Source organism: Heloderma suspectum, chromosome 7 (assembly GCF_057233095.1).
Source record: "Heloderma suspectum isolate Gila_16-S chromosome 7, 16-S_ref, whole genome shotgun sequence".
Classification (NCBI taxonomy): domain Eukaryota; kingdom Metazoa; phylum Chordata; class Lepidosauria; order Squamata; family Helodermatidae; genus Heloderma; species Heloderma suspectum.
The window spans coordinates 2,135,106-2,154,613 of record NC_139464.1 but is presented as its reverse complement, the minus strand read 5'-3'; the positions used below and the strand labels follow the sequence as shown (position 1 = coordinate 2,154,613).

Genomic DNA, 19,508 nt, shown 5'->3' with positions numbered 1-19,508 from the left:
GTGGACCGGCTCAGCAGACGGCTGCATCCCACAGCCAGGCGCCACAAAAAACCCGGCGAAGGCACTCCCAGGCAGCTCTCAGAGGGGGGCCTGAGAGCGCCATCCTGGAGAAGGGCAGCAGCTCAGTGGGGGAGCACGAGCGCTGCACCAGAAGGTCCTAAGTTGAATCCCAGGCGTGGGCGGCATTGGGGAGGGCCCACCCAGGGATCTCTTCTGAGCTGTGCCCGGGATCTTTAGAGCTGCCCCCTCGCACAGGCCTGCTTCTTCCCTCTGAACTCAGTAGCCATGAAATTACTAGGAGACCTCAGGACCCGCTTCCTGAGCAGACTAATAGGGAGTGTAGCATGAAGACACCAGCCTTTAAATTGGAGGGGAGACTGCCGCCTTTCCTTCCAGAGTCTGCTCATTGTTTTCATTAAGTCCAGAGTCCAAAATTGCCTAACAGCCCCACTGCGGCTGGGCAATTGCACTTGTCCCCTGGGCCACCGTAAGCAGCGAGGCCCCAACAGGAGGAAGAGCAGGCGCACTGGCTGCTCACATATCAAATGGAGTGCCAGAGTCCTGCCTCATCTGTTGCCTCCTCCATGTTGGCCCAGGCCCCTTACCTTGGGGGAAAACAGAAGTGGGTTTGCTTGCAAAAAGGGCTGGAATGAGCAGCAATGTCTGAATTTGGGGCAAGGTAATGTAAGCGTGTACGGCTTGCCCTGGCTTGCTGGAGTGTGTCTGGAGCGTCTTGGCTCTGCAAACATCTTTCTGGAGTGCACCTGCATTTCGCATGATCTGTGTGGCCAGATTCTGGTGGGTGTTTGGTCCCCCTTGGCATCAGGGGTTTACACCAGGCTAGAGAAAGGTGAATAGGTGTTGGGGGCGGATAGGGGCTTCTTGCTCTCTTGTGTTTGAAAGCCACAATGCCTTGTGGCACCATAAAGATTCACAAATTTACTGTGGCACAATAAGCTTTCATGGATTGGAGTCCACTGTACAGAAACTAATTTTTCAAAGCTGTTGCTTTTCATGTAACAGGAGAAAAATGGTGCTTGCAGAAATAAAGATACAGGGGTCCTGATGACCTCTGTTGCCTCTGATGCATGTTCCGTTTGCAATTAATCAGTAAATGTTTAAGGAGCTATACAGCTCTTTGCTCATCCCAGGCACTCCATGCTCCCCATCTGGGTGTGGGCCTGACTGAAAGACCAAGGAAAAGTGTGGGTGCCCCGAGGGTAAGTTTTAAACAAGCACAATTTGGGACATTGCACAGTTCTGTCCTGAAAGCAAGCAAGAGGTTAATTAGTTTGCCTTCTATAAAATTTAAATTATAGTACTTGTTTTTAAGTATGCACATATATTTGCATATGTAAATCAGCATATGCAAATGTGTGCCTTTTTTTGTCCTATGGGCCTGAGCCCGAGATCTTTTCGATACCTAGCACAACCCCTGCCAGGCAGCATCTCCAGGTAGGGCTGGCAAAGGGCTCTGTCCGCCCAAGACCCCGGAGAGGCCACTGCTATGCAGTTTATCTATTTATGCGTCCATTTCATAAAGTTTATGACCTGCTTTTCATGATAAAATAAATTTAAAGAGGGTAGAAAACCAATAACACCACAAAAAACAATAAAACACAATGTAGGCAATACGGGGCTAGATGGACAAATCTGCTTAGCTTCACAGCAGGCAGCTCCCATGCCCCAGTCAGGTGAGTCCTGACTATGTTTTGCATCTCTCAGGCATCCTTGAGTCTAATGTAATGTTCTCATTCATCCTTCATTGCTGGCCACATCTACGATGTTCACCACACATTCATGTTCTGAATGTCCTTGCAACTGCCTCTAACGACTTCAAGGATCCTCTGTGACACCTGCTGACTACGGCATGTTGATATGGCAACTGCCCCCCAGCTAAGCACCGTTGCTTTTGCACAATCCCTTCTCTCTGGAATTGCCATCTTTTGTTCACACACATTTTACAGAGAAATCCAGCTACCGTCGTTAACAACTCATTGATTTTGGATTAATTTTTACAATAAAGGGCAATTGCAGCACTAGCCTGTCTAGTGTGGCCAGGCAAAGCACTACAGAGGCTACTCAAGGGCAGTGTACCTTTAATCAAAAGCTTCCTTCTTTCAGCTTTTGCTTTTATTATTGCTTCCTGTTCAGCACAGCCGGGGGATTAATGATGAATTGCTGATTGGTCAGTCAGCTTCTCTTCCCTGCAGAGGGGCTTTAATTCCTTTCATTATTTTTCTCTTTTTTCCCCTAAATGCTACTTTGTTATAAAATAAAGGAAATAATGAAAGGAAAGGAAAGGAAAGGAAAGGAAAGGAAAGGAAAGGAAAGGAAAGGTTCCTCCTGTGCAAGCACCAGGTCATTACTGACCCCTAGAGGGACACCTGCTTATGCTGGCGTTTTCATGGCAGACTGTAGCGGGGTGGTTTGCCATTGCCTTCCCCAGTCGTGACCACCTTTCCCCCAGCAAGCTGGGTACTCATTTTACCAACCTCGGAAGGATGGAAGGCTGAATCGACCTGAGCCAGCTACCTGGGACCCAGATTCAGCTGGGATCGAACTCAGGTCGTGGGGAGTGTTTCAGTTCAATACTGCTGCCTACCACTCTGTGCCACACGAGGCTCTTAAATAATGAAAGCACACTAGTAATTAACCTCTCATCCCTCACCCTACACACAATACAGGCACAGAAATGGACTAATTAAGGTGCAATTCAATAATGCCATTCTCCCACTGAACAGGTAATAATAAAAAGGGTAGACACTTTAAGAGGAAGCTACCAAGTAAAATTGCAAGTACTTTTTGCTGAATGGGGCTTATTTGTGAGTAAATATTATAGAAAGATCTGGGCCATGGGGGGGAAGGCACTGCTGAATAACGCAGGGCTATACAAAGTGCAGTGTGGAGCCACCATTGTAATACCTGTTCCAGCCAACTGTGGAAATGAGTGTCTCAGCAGCTCCAAGGAGCCCTGGTGGAAGCAGCCCATTGCGACATGCAGTCAAATGCATGAGAGGAAAGGTGGCCGGTGGGAGGGGGAGGAGAATTAAGCTGGGGAAAGTTTTTACTCTTGAAAAATTGCAGATGCGTTGATTCTGGGATCCTGAGTTACTTAGGTCCCAATCAAACCGGATTTGTGGGTATCCAGGTAAGACAGAATCACAAATGGATCAGTGTAACGGTTTATGAGTTACACAAAGGTGATAAGTGGAGGCAGAAAGAAAGTTCACGTGTCCCTTCGCACATCAGAGCAATCCTCTGTCACCGCTGATTGTGTGCTGGGGTCTGCACAGCACGTGAGACAGATTCTCCAGGCTGGTAGCATGCGTATTCCCCCCTGGAGCGAAACCAGGTTGGTCTGCTCTTGGCACAAGCTTATATAGTTCCCTCCCTCCTTCCCAAAGATGCTCGAAGCGTCGCAGGCTGGAAACTCAATCACTCTTTCCCCGAGAACAGGGCCCCAAAGTTCCAACCTGGGAGGGGGAGTGTCTCAGCTCCCCTGTGAGAATCAAAGCACGACACCCTCTTCTTCAGAAGGATGAGGTAGCTTGGCATAGGCATCGTTAAGGAGGGCCACCTGGGCACAGGCCCCAGATCTTTTTTGAGCTGTGCCCCGGATCTTTTGAGCTGTCCTAATTGCCATTTTTTAAAACATTTTCCCATTGACTTGCATTGGAAAACAAAAACGGCCATCCCTTTTTTAGTTTGTATGATAAATACATGAAATTTGGAGGCTTGGTAGCCTCCATGGAACTGATTGAATCTGCCAAAGTTCAGGCAGTTAGGTCCAGTGGATTTTGTGCTAGTGACAGGTAAAGTTTGCTATTTTCAAGAAAATGTGTCAAAGCAAAGAGCTATTTTTTTTGTGCTTCCACATATGTGCATGGAATTTGGGAACCTGGAAACCCCTATAGAGATGACTGAGCCTGCCAAAGTTCAGACAGTTAGGCCTAATGGCTTTTGTGCTAGCCACAGGTAAAATTTGCATTTTCCACGAAAATCAAAGTAAAGAGCTATAGTTTTTTTGTGCTTCCACATAAATTCATGGAATTTGGGGACCTAGCAGGCTCTATGGAGCTGACTGAACCTACCAAATTTCAGTTAGGTCCAGTGGCTTTTGCACTAGCCAGGCGTAAATTTTCCTTTTCTCAAAGTCAAAAACGAAAAGTAAAAACAAAAAACCCAGGGGATTAGAGATCCTAATCAGAAGGTGTTTAAGGTGACCATTAGGAGGTCACTATCCCTAATCTCTGTGTAGGGTTTTTTTTGAGGTGCAAAACCCCTCTCTCCCCCTACTTTTCTTTTCTGCTCTTACGTGCCCACTGTTGTGAGCTTGCCTGCAATGAAATTTTGAAGAGGGAGAAGGAAGGGAAGAAGGAGCTCCATGTGAAATACTGGTATTTCACACAGCACCTGATTTTACTGCCCCAAAGTGGAACCTTTGGCCTCTGCAGAAGTTTAGTAGCTTCAGTACAACAAAGGATCCAATCAGCCTCCACAAACTTCTTTCTCCCCTTCCACTTTAATTTCTACGAAATAGCTGTAGGACTCAAATAATCCCAAAGGGAGGGTTAGGACTATGTGGAGTCATGATCAAGAAACTGCTGGGGCTTTTAAATAGGTTCTAGTTTTAAAAAAGCTAGAAAAAGCCCTCAGCCACCTCACATCATAAAGTTCATTTAAGTACGTGCAATCTTTACAAACCCTCCACAGCCTCTCTGAAAGGAGCCACTTGGCTTAGGGATTCTCTCTACCCCCCACCTCCGCACACATTTCCAATCTCCACTTTTCTTCTTCCCTCCCCTATCCTGTTCTTTCTTTCTTTCCCTTCTTTATTCCACCCAGAGCATACCTTGGGGAATTCTTAAAGAGAATTCTCTTCGGTGGGCAAGAAAAGTTCTGAACTGTATTTGACTTTATACAAACAGACAAGAGGGTTGGTTTGTCTCCTTTTCACTCAAGTCTTTGAGAAAAGTGGGTTCACGTGGTTGCAGAGAAACAAATCTGGGGCTGTTTTGTTTGTCAGTTGCCATTATCCAGCAATAGGAGCGGCTGTAGCTCAGTGGCAGACCACATGCTTGGCATGCAGAGGGTCCCAGGTTCAATCCCCAGCATCTCCAGGTAGGGCTAGGAAAGAATTCTGCTTGAAACCCTGGAGAGCTGCTGCTGCCAGTCAGTGTCAACAATACTGGGCTAGATGGACCCAGGGTCTGACTCAGTACAAGGCAGCTTCCTAGGTTCCTCTGAACAGAAGGCTTAATTTATTTATTATTTATTTATTCATTTCATTTCTATACCACCCAATAGCCGAAGCTCTCTGGGTGGTTCACAAAATTAAAACCAAACAACACACAATAAAACAATTTAAAATATATAGAACATTAAAACCACAATATAACAATACAACCACAATAAAACCTAGCAGCAGTGCAGGAGTTTAAAATACAGATTTAAAACAGCAAAGATAAAAATTTAGAAAGCTAAAATGCTAAAATGCCTGGGAAAATAAAAAGGTCTTCACCTGGCGCCGAAAGGAATACAATGTAGGCGCCAGGCGAACCTCACTAGGGAGCTCATTCCAGAGCCGGGGTGCCACAAAAGAAAAAGCCCTCCTCCTAGTAGCCACCCGCCTCACTTCCTTTGGCAGGGGCTCACGGAGAAGGGCCGCTGATGATGATCTTAAGGTCCGGGCAGGCACATATGGGAGGAGGCGATCCTTCAGGTAACCTGGCCCCAAGCCGTTAAGGGCTTTGAATGTTAACACCAGCACTTTGAATCGGGCCCGGAAATGGACTGGCAGCCAGTGCAGCTGAAAAAGTAGTGGCGTAATATGAGCTCGCAGGCCAGTCCCTGTTAACAATCTTGCTGCCTTATTTTGGACCAGCTGAAGTTTCCGGACCGTTTTCAAAGGCAGCCCCACATATAACGCATTGCAGTAATCCAGACGAGAAGTTATCAGAGCATGGATAACTGTAGCTAGGCTCTCTCTGTCCAGATAAGGGCGTAGTTGGTATAGCAGCCTAAGCTGATAAAAAGTGCTCCGTGCCACTGAGTTCACCTGTGCCTCAAGTGACAGTTCTGGATCCAAGAGCACCCCCAAACTACGAACCTGATCCTTTAGGGGGAGTGCAACCCCCTCCAGAACAGGTTGAATATCACCTAGCCGGGCAGACGAACCACCCATTAACAGTACCTCCATCTTGTCTGGATTGAGTTTCAGTTTATTGGCCCTCATCCAGTCCATTACCGTGCCCAGGCGCTGATTCAGAACAGCCACTGCCTCACCTGGTTTTGATGAGAAAGAGAGGTAGAGCTGGGTGTCATCCGCATATTGATGGCACCTCAGCCCACACCTCCGGATAACCTCCCCCAGAGGTTTCATGTAGATGTTAAACAGCATGGGGGATAAAATAGAGCCCTGTGGAACTCCATGGCACAATTGCCATGGCACAGAGCAATAATCCCCTAGCACCACCTTCTGGAATCGGCCATCCAAGTAGGAGCAGAACCACTGTAGTGCAGTGCCTCCAACTCCTAACCCAGACAACCTATCCAGAAGGATACCATGGTCGATGGTATCAAAAGCCGCTGAGAGGTCCAGGAGAATCAACAGGGTCGCACTCCCCCTGTCCCTCTCCCGGCAGAGGTCATCCCTCAGGGCGACCGAGGCAGTTTCCGTTCCAAAACCAGGCCTGAAGCCCGATTGAAATGGATCTAGATAATCCGTTTCATTCAAGAGTGCCTGGAGCTGTCCTACAACCACCCGCTCAAGCACCTTGCCCAGGAAGGGGATGTTGGCCACTGGCCTATAATTGTTAGCATCCTCTGGGTCCAGGTTAGGCTTTTTCAGGAGTGGTCTAATTACTGCCTCTTTTAAAGCGGCAGGCACCACTCCCTCTCTCAAGGAGGAATTTACAACCTCCTGGACCCAGCCGGACAACCCCTCCTTGTTTGATTTAATAAGCCATGAAGGGCAAGGGTCAAGCACACAAGTGGTCGATCGGACTTGGCCAAGCACCTTGTCCGCATCCTCAGGCCTCAGTAACTGAAACTCATCCAATAAAACTGGACCAGACGGTGCTCTGAACACCTCTACCAATGGAACTGCATTAATGGTGGTGTCCAATTCATGACGAATCTGAGCGACTTTATCCTCAAAGTGCCGTGCAAACTCGTCACAGCGTGCTACCGAGGGTTCCACCGTCTCTCTCCCTGGCCCAGAATGTAACAGGCCGCGAACCACTCGGAAAAGCTCCGCTGGACGACACTGAGAAGATGCAATGCTGGTGGGAAAGAACTGCCTCTTTGCCACCCTCACTGCCACAGAGTAGGCTCGATAGTGGGCTCTTACCTGTGTTCGGTCAGACTCAGCACAAGTTTTCCTCCACCTGCGTTCTAGCCGTCTCCCCTCTTGCTTCATTGCCCTCAGCTCAGGTGTATACCAAGGAGCTGGCCGGGCTCTGCTCAGAGGGAGAGGGCGCTTGGGCGCGATCGTGTCAACCGCCCAAGTCGTCTCTGCATTCCGCAGAGCGACCTGGGCTTCGACAGGAGCACCAGCCATACCAGCAGGAAAATCCCCCAGAGCCCTCTGGAATCCATCGGAATCCATTAATCTCCGGAGGTGGTCCATTTTAATAGGTCCCCCACCCTTGCAGAGGGGAAAGGCCGCCAGGAGTCTAAACCTCAGCAGGAAGTGATCTGACCATGACAAAGGGACAGATGTTAATTCCTCCACTTTCAGATCACCATCCTCCTGCCCAGTCGAGAAAACCAGATCAAGCGTGTGTCCTTTTATATGCGTTGGGCCGATGACATGTTGGGACAGCGCCATGGTTGTCATGGCGGCCATGAAGTCCTGAGCCGCCCCGGATACAGCGGCCTCGGCATGGAAGTTGAGATCCCCCAGGACCATCATCCTGGGGGTCCTCAACACCGAGTCCAAGACCACCTCTGTCAGCTCAGGCAGGGAGTCTGATGGGCAGCGGGGTGGGCGGTACACCAACAGAATCCCTAATCTGTCCCGGGTACCCAACACAAGGTACAGACACTCAAGATCTGCACTCGAATGAGCAGGAAGCCTGGAGAGGGAGACTGAATTCCTATAGACCACGGCAACCCCCCCTCCCCGACCCTCGAGTCAGTGTTGGTGCTGCACCGAGTACCCAGGAGGGCACAGCTGGGAGAGAGTGACCCCTCCCAGTTCCCCCACCCAGGTCTCAGTAATACATGCCAGGTCAGCCCCCTCATCCACAGTCAAATCATGGATGAGGGAGATTTTATTTTGGGCCGACCTGGCATTCAGCAGCAGCACCACCAGACCCGAGGGCAGACTGGTAAGGCTGCCAGGAACCATCAGGTTGGGGGAAGAACCAGAAGAGGGGACAGCTGTAAGGTATCTAGCCCCTCTTCTCCTCAGCTGGCCTGTTAATCCCCCAACACCATACCTCCCCCTGCCTGTGACCACAGTTATGGTGGCACCTCCCCGACCTCCTTTAATAAAAATAGGAGTTTTTGGTTTGCTTTTTAAGTGGAGGGGAGATAAATATTGCTAATTTATGCAATCCTATGTATGCCTATTGAGAAGTCCCATTATGTTTAATGAGGCTTACCCTCAGGAAAGTGTGCATAGGATTCCAGCACAAGTTACTTTTGCAGGGAGGTTTGCACCTTGATGTTCGGCATGTTTACTCAGAAATAGGTCCTGAGTTGTGAGCATGGTACTGCGGGCTGAATACAATGCCTACCCAATTCTGCCTAACCAATTAACTACCTTTCAGCTCAGTCCTATGCATGTTTTGTCATTTGTGGTTTGTTTTTTTTGCATGAACTCAGTGATGAGGGAAAGGCACTTTGTACATGCTCAGAGTTTCTCCATAACTTAGCCCTAGTTTTGAAAACAGCCTCATTGGCTGAATCCTAGTGAAGTCATGGCACAAATGAAGTTATGGCGGGGGGGGAGATACAATGAGAGCTTGTGCATAAGAAGGAGAAGGTAGAAAGGAGTTGCACAAAACAAGACATCTGTTTTTATGAAGAGTTGCTGGAGGATGGCAGGATGAGGAGGGATGGCTGCATGGAGGAGAATAGAATTGGTAGGGGAAGAATGTAAGTGCTCAGTGGTGAAAGAAAAACATTCTGCACATGCTCAGAGGCACTCTCTATTTAAGAACATAAGAAATGCCATGCTACATCAGACCAAGGTCTATCTAGTCCAGCATTCTGTTCACACAGTGGCCAACCAGATGCCCATTGGAAACCCACAGGCAGGACATGAGTGCAATAGAACCTTCCCACCCATGTTCCCCTGCATTGGTGAAATGTAAATAAATTCTAGTAATTCTAAATTAGAATGCATGTATATCCTTCAGAAACTTTGCAGGTTTCTTGCCTGGGGGACACCTCTAATGACCTGTGCATTTTCTTACAAATTTACCCAATAACTATTGGGGAAGCTGCTAAGTTTTATTGTGGTTGTATTGTTATATTGTGGTTTTAATGTTCTGTATATTTTAAATTGTTTTATTGTGTGTTGTTTGGATTTAGTTTTTGTGAACCGCCCGGAGAGCTTCGGCTATTGGGCGGTATAGAAATGAAATGAAATGAAATGAAATAAATAAGCAAATCACTCCCTCCCCCAAACTGGAGAACTCCCCTTCCACATGAACTGCGGGACCTATCCTTCTGAGACTTTGCTGGTTTCTTACTTAGGAACAACTGTAGGCTGTCTGTAATTTTCAGAACAATGGTCCACAGGGAACATAGGGAGGTAAGTATGTCCTCTTTGGGAGACCTCAAAATGTCAAGGCCACCCTTGCACAAAACCCCTTGTGGCTAGCATTCTGAAATTTGGCAGACACGATCTCCTCTGATGGGGCAATGAATCCTGAAATTTTTATCCAATTCTTCCAAGGAATAAAAAAAGTTATTAGCAGTTCCCTTAAAAAGAAAATATAAACCCTGCACCTATTTTTCTGACATTGGGCAGGTGCAATCCCCTTCTAGGTGGCTACTATGCCTGAAATTATCATCCAGTTGTGACCAAGAGAAAAAAGTTACAGTTTTTTTTTCTAATTCTCCATGGTAGTCAACTGGAAGCATAAAGACTCATTTTCCCAAACCTTGACTCAGGTTTGGTGCTCAGCTGAAGTGGTCCGACTACAAATGGGCCAGAGCAGAAGTGGGATGTTTTCCAAAATGCTGAATTGGGGTCTGAGTTGAAGTGGGGTGGGGGGGTCAGTGCACTTCTTATGTATGTAATCTATACACACACGCAAGCACACTGCACGCACGCACCACACACACACACACACACACATATTAGATGTGCGCTTAGACTCGTGTGTGTGTGTATGCACAAATTTGTGTTATGGGCCTGTGCCCCGGATCTTTTAAGACCCACCAACACCCCTCCTTGGAACCAATTAAGGTGTGTGAGAGGCCTATTTGAAACTGCTCATTATACAAGGGGCCTATCTTTGTTAGCTAAAGCCTGCTAAAACCTACTCACAGTGTCAAGCTACACCAGTCTCGATGTATTCAAACAGCATATAGGACACTGTGTCAGTTCAAATGGCTGACTCCTCGCCAGTTCTCCCAGTGTCAAAGCCACTACAGCAGTTCTTCAGGATCATTCATGCAACTTCTGGGCAGGAGGTTGAATCCATGAAAAAGAAAGAACTCCTTCACACACAATCAGCCTATGGAACTCATCACCACAGGATGCTGTAATGGCCACTACCATGGAAAGGCTTTATGAAAGCCAAGAGAGAATATGAATACGGACCCCAGCAATAGGGAGGGGTCTACTGGTATCTCCTAGCCACGGCAGCCAGAAGGGCAGCCTCAGCATCACCACTCGTTTTTTTCAAGACGAGGCTGGACAGCCATCTGTCAGGGATGCTCTGACCTGGATTCCTGCATTGAGCAGGGGGTTGGACTCGATGGCCTTGTAGGCCCCTTCCAGCCCTGCTGTTCTACGATTCTATGTCCCCTTCCCTGGGGCTGGTCCAGAATGCCTGGCCTGAGAGGGAAGGAGGCTACTTTTGAGGTGCACCAGCAGCCGCTTCCAAGCTGTCATCAGACTTTCCCTTTCCACTGACCTCTGCCCTATCCTTCTTGCCGCCCCTCCAACTGAGGCTTTCATACTCAGCGTGGAAGAGCTCTCCGTGGCATCGAAAGGCAGCCCCCAACCACATCTGCAAGCTAGAGCCCTCCTTCCAATACTGTGTAAACCAGCTTCCCCCAATCTGGCGCCATCCAGATGTGTTGGGCAACAGACGTGTTGGACCACAACTCCCAGCATGCCCCAGCCAGCTATGATGGGAGTTGTGGCACAGCAGGACATGAGGCTGGGGGAGGCTGGTGTTGACCTCTGTGCCTGCTTTGTTTCGCTTCATTTCAGCTCTCCTGCTACTTTCGAAACTCCGGTTGATCAGAGAGAGGAGCAGCCCAGACATGCATTATTGGCATATCTCCAGCAGTGACTTTCCCATCTGTCCTCCATCTGGTTCGGGGCCTGGGGAGGGGAGCGTTCGCTTCAGGAGGGAGCCCCAACCCAGGCCAAGCCCCAACCCAGGCCAAGCCCTGTCAATCAACCTGACACCCCAGCCCCAACAGAGGGTTAATGACACAGCAAATTAAGTGGAGTGGAGGGGAAGGTTGGGAAACATTAATCCCAAAGGGGATTAAGTGCCTGGCACATGAAATGCCATGAGATTGCGGGGAAACAGCCTGAATATTTCACGACAGCCCAGGCAGCCTCAAGATCATGGCTGGGGCAAACAGCACACAAGGGAACAGGCCAGGGGGCACCAAGCGCTCTCATGGGTGACGTGCTGCGGGTGCCTCACCCCCCACGTGTGTGCCTGGAATGCGCGAATATGCTTAACACAGCACGGAATGTGGGAGCAGCCATCTCAGAGGGGGGTGAGCTGACTTCAGGCCTGGGGCATCCTCTTGGTTTTTGACTAGGACCATGAGATCCGCTGGCTGGAGGCTGCCGCAAAAGACCTGTGCCTGGAATTAAGGAATTCTGAGCCCAGGAACTTGTTCTGAGTACCAGCACTGAACGGGGCTCACTTCCCTTCCATACAGAAATCCACTTCTGGTTACCTCCCGCTCCATAGCGCTTTCTGCATTTCAGCAGCCTAATTTAGGGCAGGGAGGGAGTCATTTTGTTGCTGCTATTGATAACAATAGGGAGACAAGAATCCTTGATGATCTAGTGTAACTCACTTGGAGGTCTACCAGTAGATCCAGATCGACCTTCTGTGCATCCCTGATATACGATACTAATTCTCGTGCATAACAATGTCTTAACTGGAATGACCCACAATGAAAATGGGGTTTTCTGTCCTCTGGTACAGACATAACTGGAGGGAGGGCTGCTTAATCCAGGACACGTTATGGACACGTGGCCAACGTCAGACACCTCTCTGTAAAGTGAATGCCACAAACTGCTGTATTGTACAGACACTTGAACCACAGAGGAGGATCCGCTCAGGTTCCTGCCCTGTTGTATATATCTGCAGTAGCAACCACATCTCCTGCCATGTAATGTGTGAAGCAGCCCCAAAAAGCTTTGTCACATATCGGTGGATGTTTGCTCGGTTGGCCAGAGAGCGGCCGCCAAGTTCTCCTCCCAGGAACATGGCCTCTCCCACCCATGAAGATGTGGGACGCATGAGCAGGAAGCAGAACCACCGGGGGGGGGGGCGATCATGGAGGGACAGGCAGCGAAGCTGGAAGGGGACAGAAATAAGGCAGGAAGTGGTGATGGGGCACCTGACTGGAGAGTTGCCCTCCAGCATCCTCCGTGACATTGCAAGGGATCCAGGCAGGCACATCTAGGACCACACAGCTGGAAGGTACCTTGGAGGTCATCCATTCCACCCCAGCTCAAGGCAGGCTCTGCAATGCAGGGTACAGCTGCAGCACCCCTGGCAGAGTGGTGCAGTCTCTGCTTAAACACCTGACGTGAAGGAGTGCCCCGCCCCCCCTGCCGAGGCCAACAGCATCCTACTGCACTGGCACCTTTCAGAATGGCCTGGCCTCAACCAACGGCTTGTGAGGTCCGACTAGCTCCATTCTTGGCACTTCCACATCTTGCTTCATTTGCGTCTGGCTCCCTCTGCCCCATGACTGGCGTCTCTGCAGGGAAACTCGTGGCCAAAGGCCCTTCAGGGCCACAGGCTAAAAAGGAGCGGGAGATTCCCGAGGCTTGCTTGCCTGAGCCCAGCATGGCTCATCTCCCCCATCCTGCATTGGCCACTTCACAGCCACGTGTGTCCTGGAGAGCTGCAAGGAAGCCATGTGGAAAACCCAAATGCTGGAACAGGTAAACATACAGCAGCAGCCACCACCCCTCCTCCAGGCAAGTACCCTGTCCTGCTGGGCTGATTCCACAGGTCTGGGAGATACAGCAGCCAGGGTGGGGTCATTCCCCACCCTGGGACTGGCAGCCCCAAATATACAAGCCACAGACTTGCCACTGAGGTGGTGCCTCACTCGGAGTGCTGAAGAACAGCTTTAAGCCTCCCCCTCACCTGTGTACCCGTCACAGTCAGGTTGAGAGTGGTGGGACGATGTTTCTGGGTCTCCTCAGGGGTGGGTGAGGGTATTGGAGATACCGAGGGGGAGGGCGGGGCTTCCACCAACCCATTCCCGTCTTCCTCTTCCTCCTCCTCCTCTTCATTGTCATCAATCATCTCGAACTCCTGGAAATCGTCCTGGAAGGTGCAGGCAGGATGGGGCTGCTCGCATCTCTCCAGCACCAGGCAGTCCTGGAAGAGAACAAAATGCAAGGGCCCTGCTGATGGGACCAGCCTGCGCAAGTGGGCGGGCGGGCAGCCTGCAGCTCCAGCACTGGGGAAGCTTCCCAGAGCAAAGACAGGCTTGGAAACAAGGCCATGCCTGCTTCCACCCGCCCTCTTTGCTGCCTTGAGGGGACATAGGAGACCACCAACCGCAGCCACCATTGGCCACTCTCGGTGGATGGCACCTGTCTGTGCCCCAACCAGCTAGGGGTGCAGCAGTTCAAGGGAATTCTCTGCACTTGACGAGAACTTGCAGCTCCCTCATCTCCTGAATAGCTCCCCTTGCTGCCCCCCCATCTGCATGCCCTTTGGACGCTTCGGCACTTTCTGCCTCTGCCCCCCCCCCGACCAGCTGTGGGAAAGCCCTCCCGGTGGGGGGGACCAAGTACATTGCCTCAGCCAACTCATGTCTTTGGGCAGGGCATCCAAGACTTCCATGTGCCTGCCCAGCCTGTTTCTCGATGCCTGTAGAGAAGAGAACTCCCTGACTTGTTCCCTCGCTCCATGCGTTGCTCCATGCCATCCTGCCCCAGAAACCCAGCAGGGCGGGACGTGGCCAGAAGGCGGAAACCTGACATGTGCTCTTGGGAAGAAGGTGTCAAATGCATCTAGGGCTGTCACTTCATTCACAAAACCTTCATCGATTAACCACATAAGTAGTTAATTAACTGATGTGGATTCACTTTGCATACGCATAAAACCAAATGGGTTCGGATGAGAAGCAAACACGCTTTCTTATTCTTAGCAACAGGCGTGCAGTTGCTATGGGATGGAGCTGGGATGCCACCCGCTGCAGAATCCAGGCTCTCGCTTCCGCTTTGCAGCAGCAGCTGCTCCTGCAGCAGCAAACAGCCAGCACCACACAGCTGTAGCTCGGACCCCAGAACATCCTCCCCACACAGCTGTGAGGCCCCGCAGGAACAAGCCAAGCTAAGCCCACCTAACCCAGGATCCTGCTTCCAACGGTGGCCAGGCAGGTGGCTCCAAGCATCAGGATGCTCCAAGAACTCCTGAAGAGAACTGCAAAGGTGTGTTGCCATCAGCCGCTTAGCAGCAGGGAGCGGGGAGGCAAGAGAAGTTCTTGTCATGGGAATCCACACCGCTCTTACGAGGGAAGGCAGGGCTGCCCTTTGGCCAGGAAGCGCCAGACCCACTGCCCGGCAGGCACCTACCGGGGTCACGCCACCCTGGGGCTCTGCGCTGGGGACCCCCTCCTCAGGTGCAGGCAGGGGCCACAGTCCTCGGAGAGGGGGCCGAGGGCCAGCCGAGGGAACTGCAGAAAAGCTGCAAGCGGTGCGTCTCAACCCCAAGCCAGCTTGCAGGAATGGCCTATTAATTAGGTGGGGACAATGCCTCTATTAAGTTTTCATTTTACACTTACAACAATAAGGAACAAAATATCAACATCAACATGAAATTATCATCATCATCATCATCATCATCGAACAGTAGGGCTGGAAGGGGCCTGTGAGACCGCAGAGTCCAGCCCCCAGTAATGAATTATTCCAAGAGAGCCAGTGTGGTGTAGTGGCGAGAGTGTTGGACTGGGAGCTGGGAGATCCGGGTTCTAGTCCCCACTCGGCCACGGAAGCTCACTGGGTGACTTTGGGCCAGTCACAGACTCTCAGCCCAACCCACCTCACAGGGTTGTTGTTGTGAGGATACAACGGTGAGGAGGAGGATAATGTAAGCCGCCTTGAGTTCCTTGCGAGAGGGAAAAAGGCGGGGTATAAATGCAATAAATAAATAAATAAACAAACAAACAATAATAATTGGGATAATAAATGGTCCAATAATAGATTATTATTTATTACATTTCTATTCCACCCCATAGCCAAAGCTCTCTGGGCAGTTTACACAATGAATACACACCAAGATGATTAAGGGAGCTTCATTAACCTGTGGATTCAGCCTATGTCTGTAAACTTTGGGTTTACAGGTTAGGGCATCTCTCTACAGGAGGCATGAGAATGAAATAAATAAAATAAATCCTGCTTTCTTAAACCTCTGACTAACCTGTTTTGATGTGTTAATTGTTCCACAAGGGCCACCTTCCAAACCTTTGCTACCCAACCGTCTACCATACGGCCCTGCATGGTTTTCCAGTGTCCCGTCACCTCTAACCTGGCTGCTGCCACCAATAAAAATTGTAAGTTCTTTATGGAGAGATGTGAAGGGACAGATCCTTAGCTGACTAATCAGCTTGATCAATCGACTCGACACTGCAGCCCTGGAGGTCTCCTCATCCCTCTTAGCACTCTCACCGCACATGTCAGCTGCTGCTCATGTCTACTGAGGTCCTGCCTCCTTTTGAATCAGACATGCTGAGCAACATGTTTGCTTGGCTCACGTTACCAGACTTCTTGGTCTCAGGTGAGAACTAGTCTCACAACTCTGCCACCACATTCGCTGAATTTTGAACATTTTAATATTGTGGGAAGAAAAAAAGGTGTGAGACAGTAGGGGGAAATGTATGCATTAAGACATCTAAGCGTTAAAGAAACGCACCAACAACAACACCCCATGCTCTCTCCAGTGATAGGGAACTGCACCTAATGAAGTTAATATTTCCCAAAGTCTTTGCAGTAGGGCTTAGTTGCAGAGCCCATTAAATAAAGACTGCCCCATGAGGCTTGTTTACTATTATAGTAATGAGACTTCTAGCCTTGCTCACTTAGCTCATGATAAATGTATCTATTTCCTTCTGTCTAATATTAGACTGTATTTATGGAGAAGGAGTATTCACGTTCAGAAGCGGAACACAAGTCAGCAATGTGATGCAGCTGCAGAAAAGGCTAATGCGATTTTACCTGCATTTATAGAACCAGCATTTCTAAGTTCCAGAGCCAGCTCAAGACATCTTGCTGCCTGAGGCGGAGCACCAAATGGCACCTCCCGCACTCCCGCAAGTTCAAGATATATAACAGCCAGTGCTAAGCAGAACACCCCAAATCAGCTGCTGGAGATATCCAACTCTATCTGCCTAATGGCAGGGCTGGCCCTCTTGAGAAGTAACAGTTCCCCTTCATTCTGCAGTAGACAGACCTCATGTAGATTATGGTGTTCAGTTCTGGCTACTGCACTTTAAGGAGGATGACAAATTCAGGGGAGGGGGGCCAGAGCAGAGCCTGTTTGATTCTACATGGTGCAACCCACCAACCTTGAAACAGGGGGCATGGAAGACAAGTCCTGCAAGGAAACGCTGTTTTTCGGCTGCCCAGAGGGCAGGAATCTTTCTCACAGGCGTAAGGTACAGGCATGTAGATTTCACCTGAACACTAGGAGAAACATCTCAACAGAAACGCCAAATCGAAAATGGAACCAACAACTGGTGTGTGTGCGTTGGGGGGGGGCGGCGGGGATTCCTTCACTAATGTCTTCAAGGAGAGGTTGGGGATACAATAGCTCAGGATTTCCTGCATCAAGCAGGGCATTGGACTAGATGGCCTCCAGGACCTCTCTAGCTCCATGATTCTAGAATTCGAAGTATGAATTGCGGGCCTCTCACTCGTTGCTCACTTAATTTTTGTGAACTGCCCAGACAGCTTCGGCTATGGGGTGGTATAGAAATATAATAAATGAAATTGCCGGCTTAGCTAAATGAGGGCCCTGTCATTTGGTCCAGTCCTAGCTATCCACGCTCCTGGCTGCCTCTCAGTGGTGGATCTGGCCCCTTTCAGGCCAAGCAGCGGCATTAATTCCTGCTCACCCCTGCTCTCTCCTTCTCTTGCTCCAACATGTTCTGAGCCAAAAAGTGCTGACTACCCTGAAGGGATGCTCTGGGGAGGAGCAAGGGAGAGGGCTGGCCAAAAGCTCATCCCCGACTCAGCAGGAAGCAGGTGCTGACTCAGCAGCGCTGCTCAGGTGACCCTCGCTGGCCAGGTCAGCTGAAGGTGGCTTCGCAGTCCAGCACGGAGCCCACCTGGGGCCAGTGTGATGGAGGGAAGGTTCCACCACCCCCGTGTTACCTTAGCTTTGCTGTTCCACAGGAGGGCTTGCAGACTGCCTCACTCCGGACTTCTAGCCAGGAGACTGGCGGCATTAACCCACACTCCTGCCTCGACCAAGGCACCAGGGGGTGATCTCTGCTCTGCCTTCCTGCACCTTTAACAGCAGCCTGAGCACCCAGAAATTAAGCAAGGGAAACTTTGCATTTCCCCATTTCTCCCTTCCAGGAAAAGCTTCACTGGCTAAACTGCTGCTTATCAGGCTGCTCTTAAAGACATTGGAGCAGAGCCGATTAAACAGGCCGCAACCCAGCAGCGGATGCATCTGGTGGCCACTGGCAGATTGCCCTCTTGCTCTCAGAGAGAGATTTTCCGTTGGCAGACTGGGGATTATAGTGACCCTCCTGGGTCCAAACTGCACATGAGGTTAAGCACACGGTTTAACAGCGCGCACATCTTTCCCCCCTGTAAATCTTGGCTGCCAAGGTGTGGTTTGGCCCTTAGGGCTGCTGTGAGGGTGAACAAGCTCTAGTGAGAGCAGCTGTTTTGCAGAGCAAGTGCAAAACTTATCTTCAACCAACCAACAGCTCTCACCAAGTTTTTAATGCCAGGAGACATATTATCACTACAGATCAACATGCATTGTCGTGAAGCCGCCGGGACAGAGGGCACCAAAAAGTTCCGTGAACGTAACATAAAACTACAGAAGAGATTAACTCCCATTCCAAAGCAGAACAGTAGACTGTGTGGGATTCCCACAGAGCTGGGAGCTCAGCCGATTTCCCCCGGGCTTCCACAGTGAAGAGGGTACCAGCCACGGGTCTGGCACCCAACCTCTACAGCCCCCTCTTGGCCCCCTTCAGCCCCTCTCACCTTCTCATAGTGGTCTGAGTCATAGTTAAGGCCGATGCCACAGTCATCTGTGATTTCAGACAAATCCTCATCATCGAACTCCTCCAGGCTGATGTCCTGAGGGGGCCTGGAGCAAAAAGAACAGAAAGGAGCAATTGGGGCGGGGGGGGGGTGCATGTGCGACAGAGACCATGCACACAAGTGCCAGGCTCCCTGAACCTACTTGCACCCCCAGCTGAGTCTACGAGCAGAATATTTGAGGAGGAGAGACAGGGACCAAAGCTATTTTTATATGCTGGCCACAGCAGAATAAACTACCAGCTCAGAGGCCACCAGTGTGGGGTGGGGGTCACTTTTATTCCATTAAAGACAGAATGCACAAGGAATCCCAGCAGTACTGAAAAGACACATTTCATGGGTCTTATAGAATGGCAGAAGAACAAGGAGCGTATGGTTCAGGGCTCGACCTCTCTGCTCTCCACCTCAACTGTCTCCCTCTGCCCACCCGGCCGCCCACCATTCTCCCCATACATCAGCTCCCAGCTCAGCTGCCTCCTCCCTCCACGGCGAAGCGCTGCTGCCAAGGCACAGCAAGCTAGAGGGCACAGGCCCTGCTGGGCCCTTGAACAAGGGCCTCTTCTTCATCCATCCGCTGGGGTGCAGCAGCAGTCTGGCTTGCCTGATCATCCCAGTGAGTGGATCAGCCCAATATTAGGAGGGGGACTCTAGTCCCCTTTGCCCTCCCCCTCTCCCCGGGTCCCTGGAGACCCTCCTTTGCACAAGAGCGATGGTGCACCACACGGCCCACTCTGTGCCCGCCATCCCTGCCCAGCAGGATCCTGTGGGGCTGCCTGCAGCAATGTCCCTGTGGGCAAAGGGCTTCTTGAGCATC

At 50.3% G+C, this 19,508-nt stretch overlaps 1 protein-coding gene across 1 annotated transcript in view; it reads right to left on the bottom strand.

Moving 5' to 3' along the window:
* MAPK8IP2 (mitogen-activated protein kinase 8 interacting protein 2) overlaps nt 1–19,261 on the bottom strand; it is a 48,591-nt gene extending 29,330 nt beyond the window's left edge. Inside the window, exons 1-3 of the mRNA XM_084811412.1 lie at nt 19,134–19,261; nt 18,638–18,743; nt 13,548–13,784 (exon numbers count right to left, since the gene is read on the bottom strand). Of these exons, the coding sequence (XP_084667538.1) occupies nt 13,548–13,784; nt 18,638–18,743; nt 19,134–19,261 (471 nt within the window). The remainder of the gene's footprint in view (nt 1–13,547; nt 13,785–18,637; nt 18,744–19,133) is intronic.
* Nucleotides 19,262–19,508: the final 247 nt, after the last annotated feature.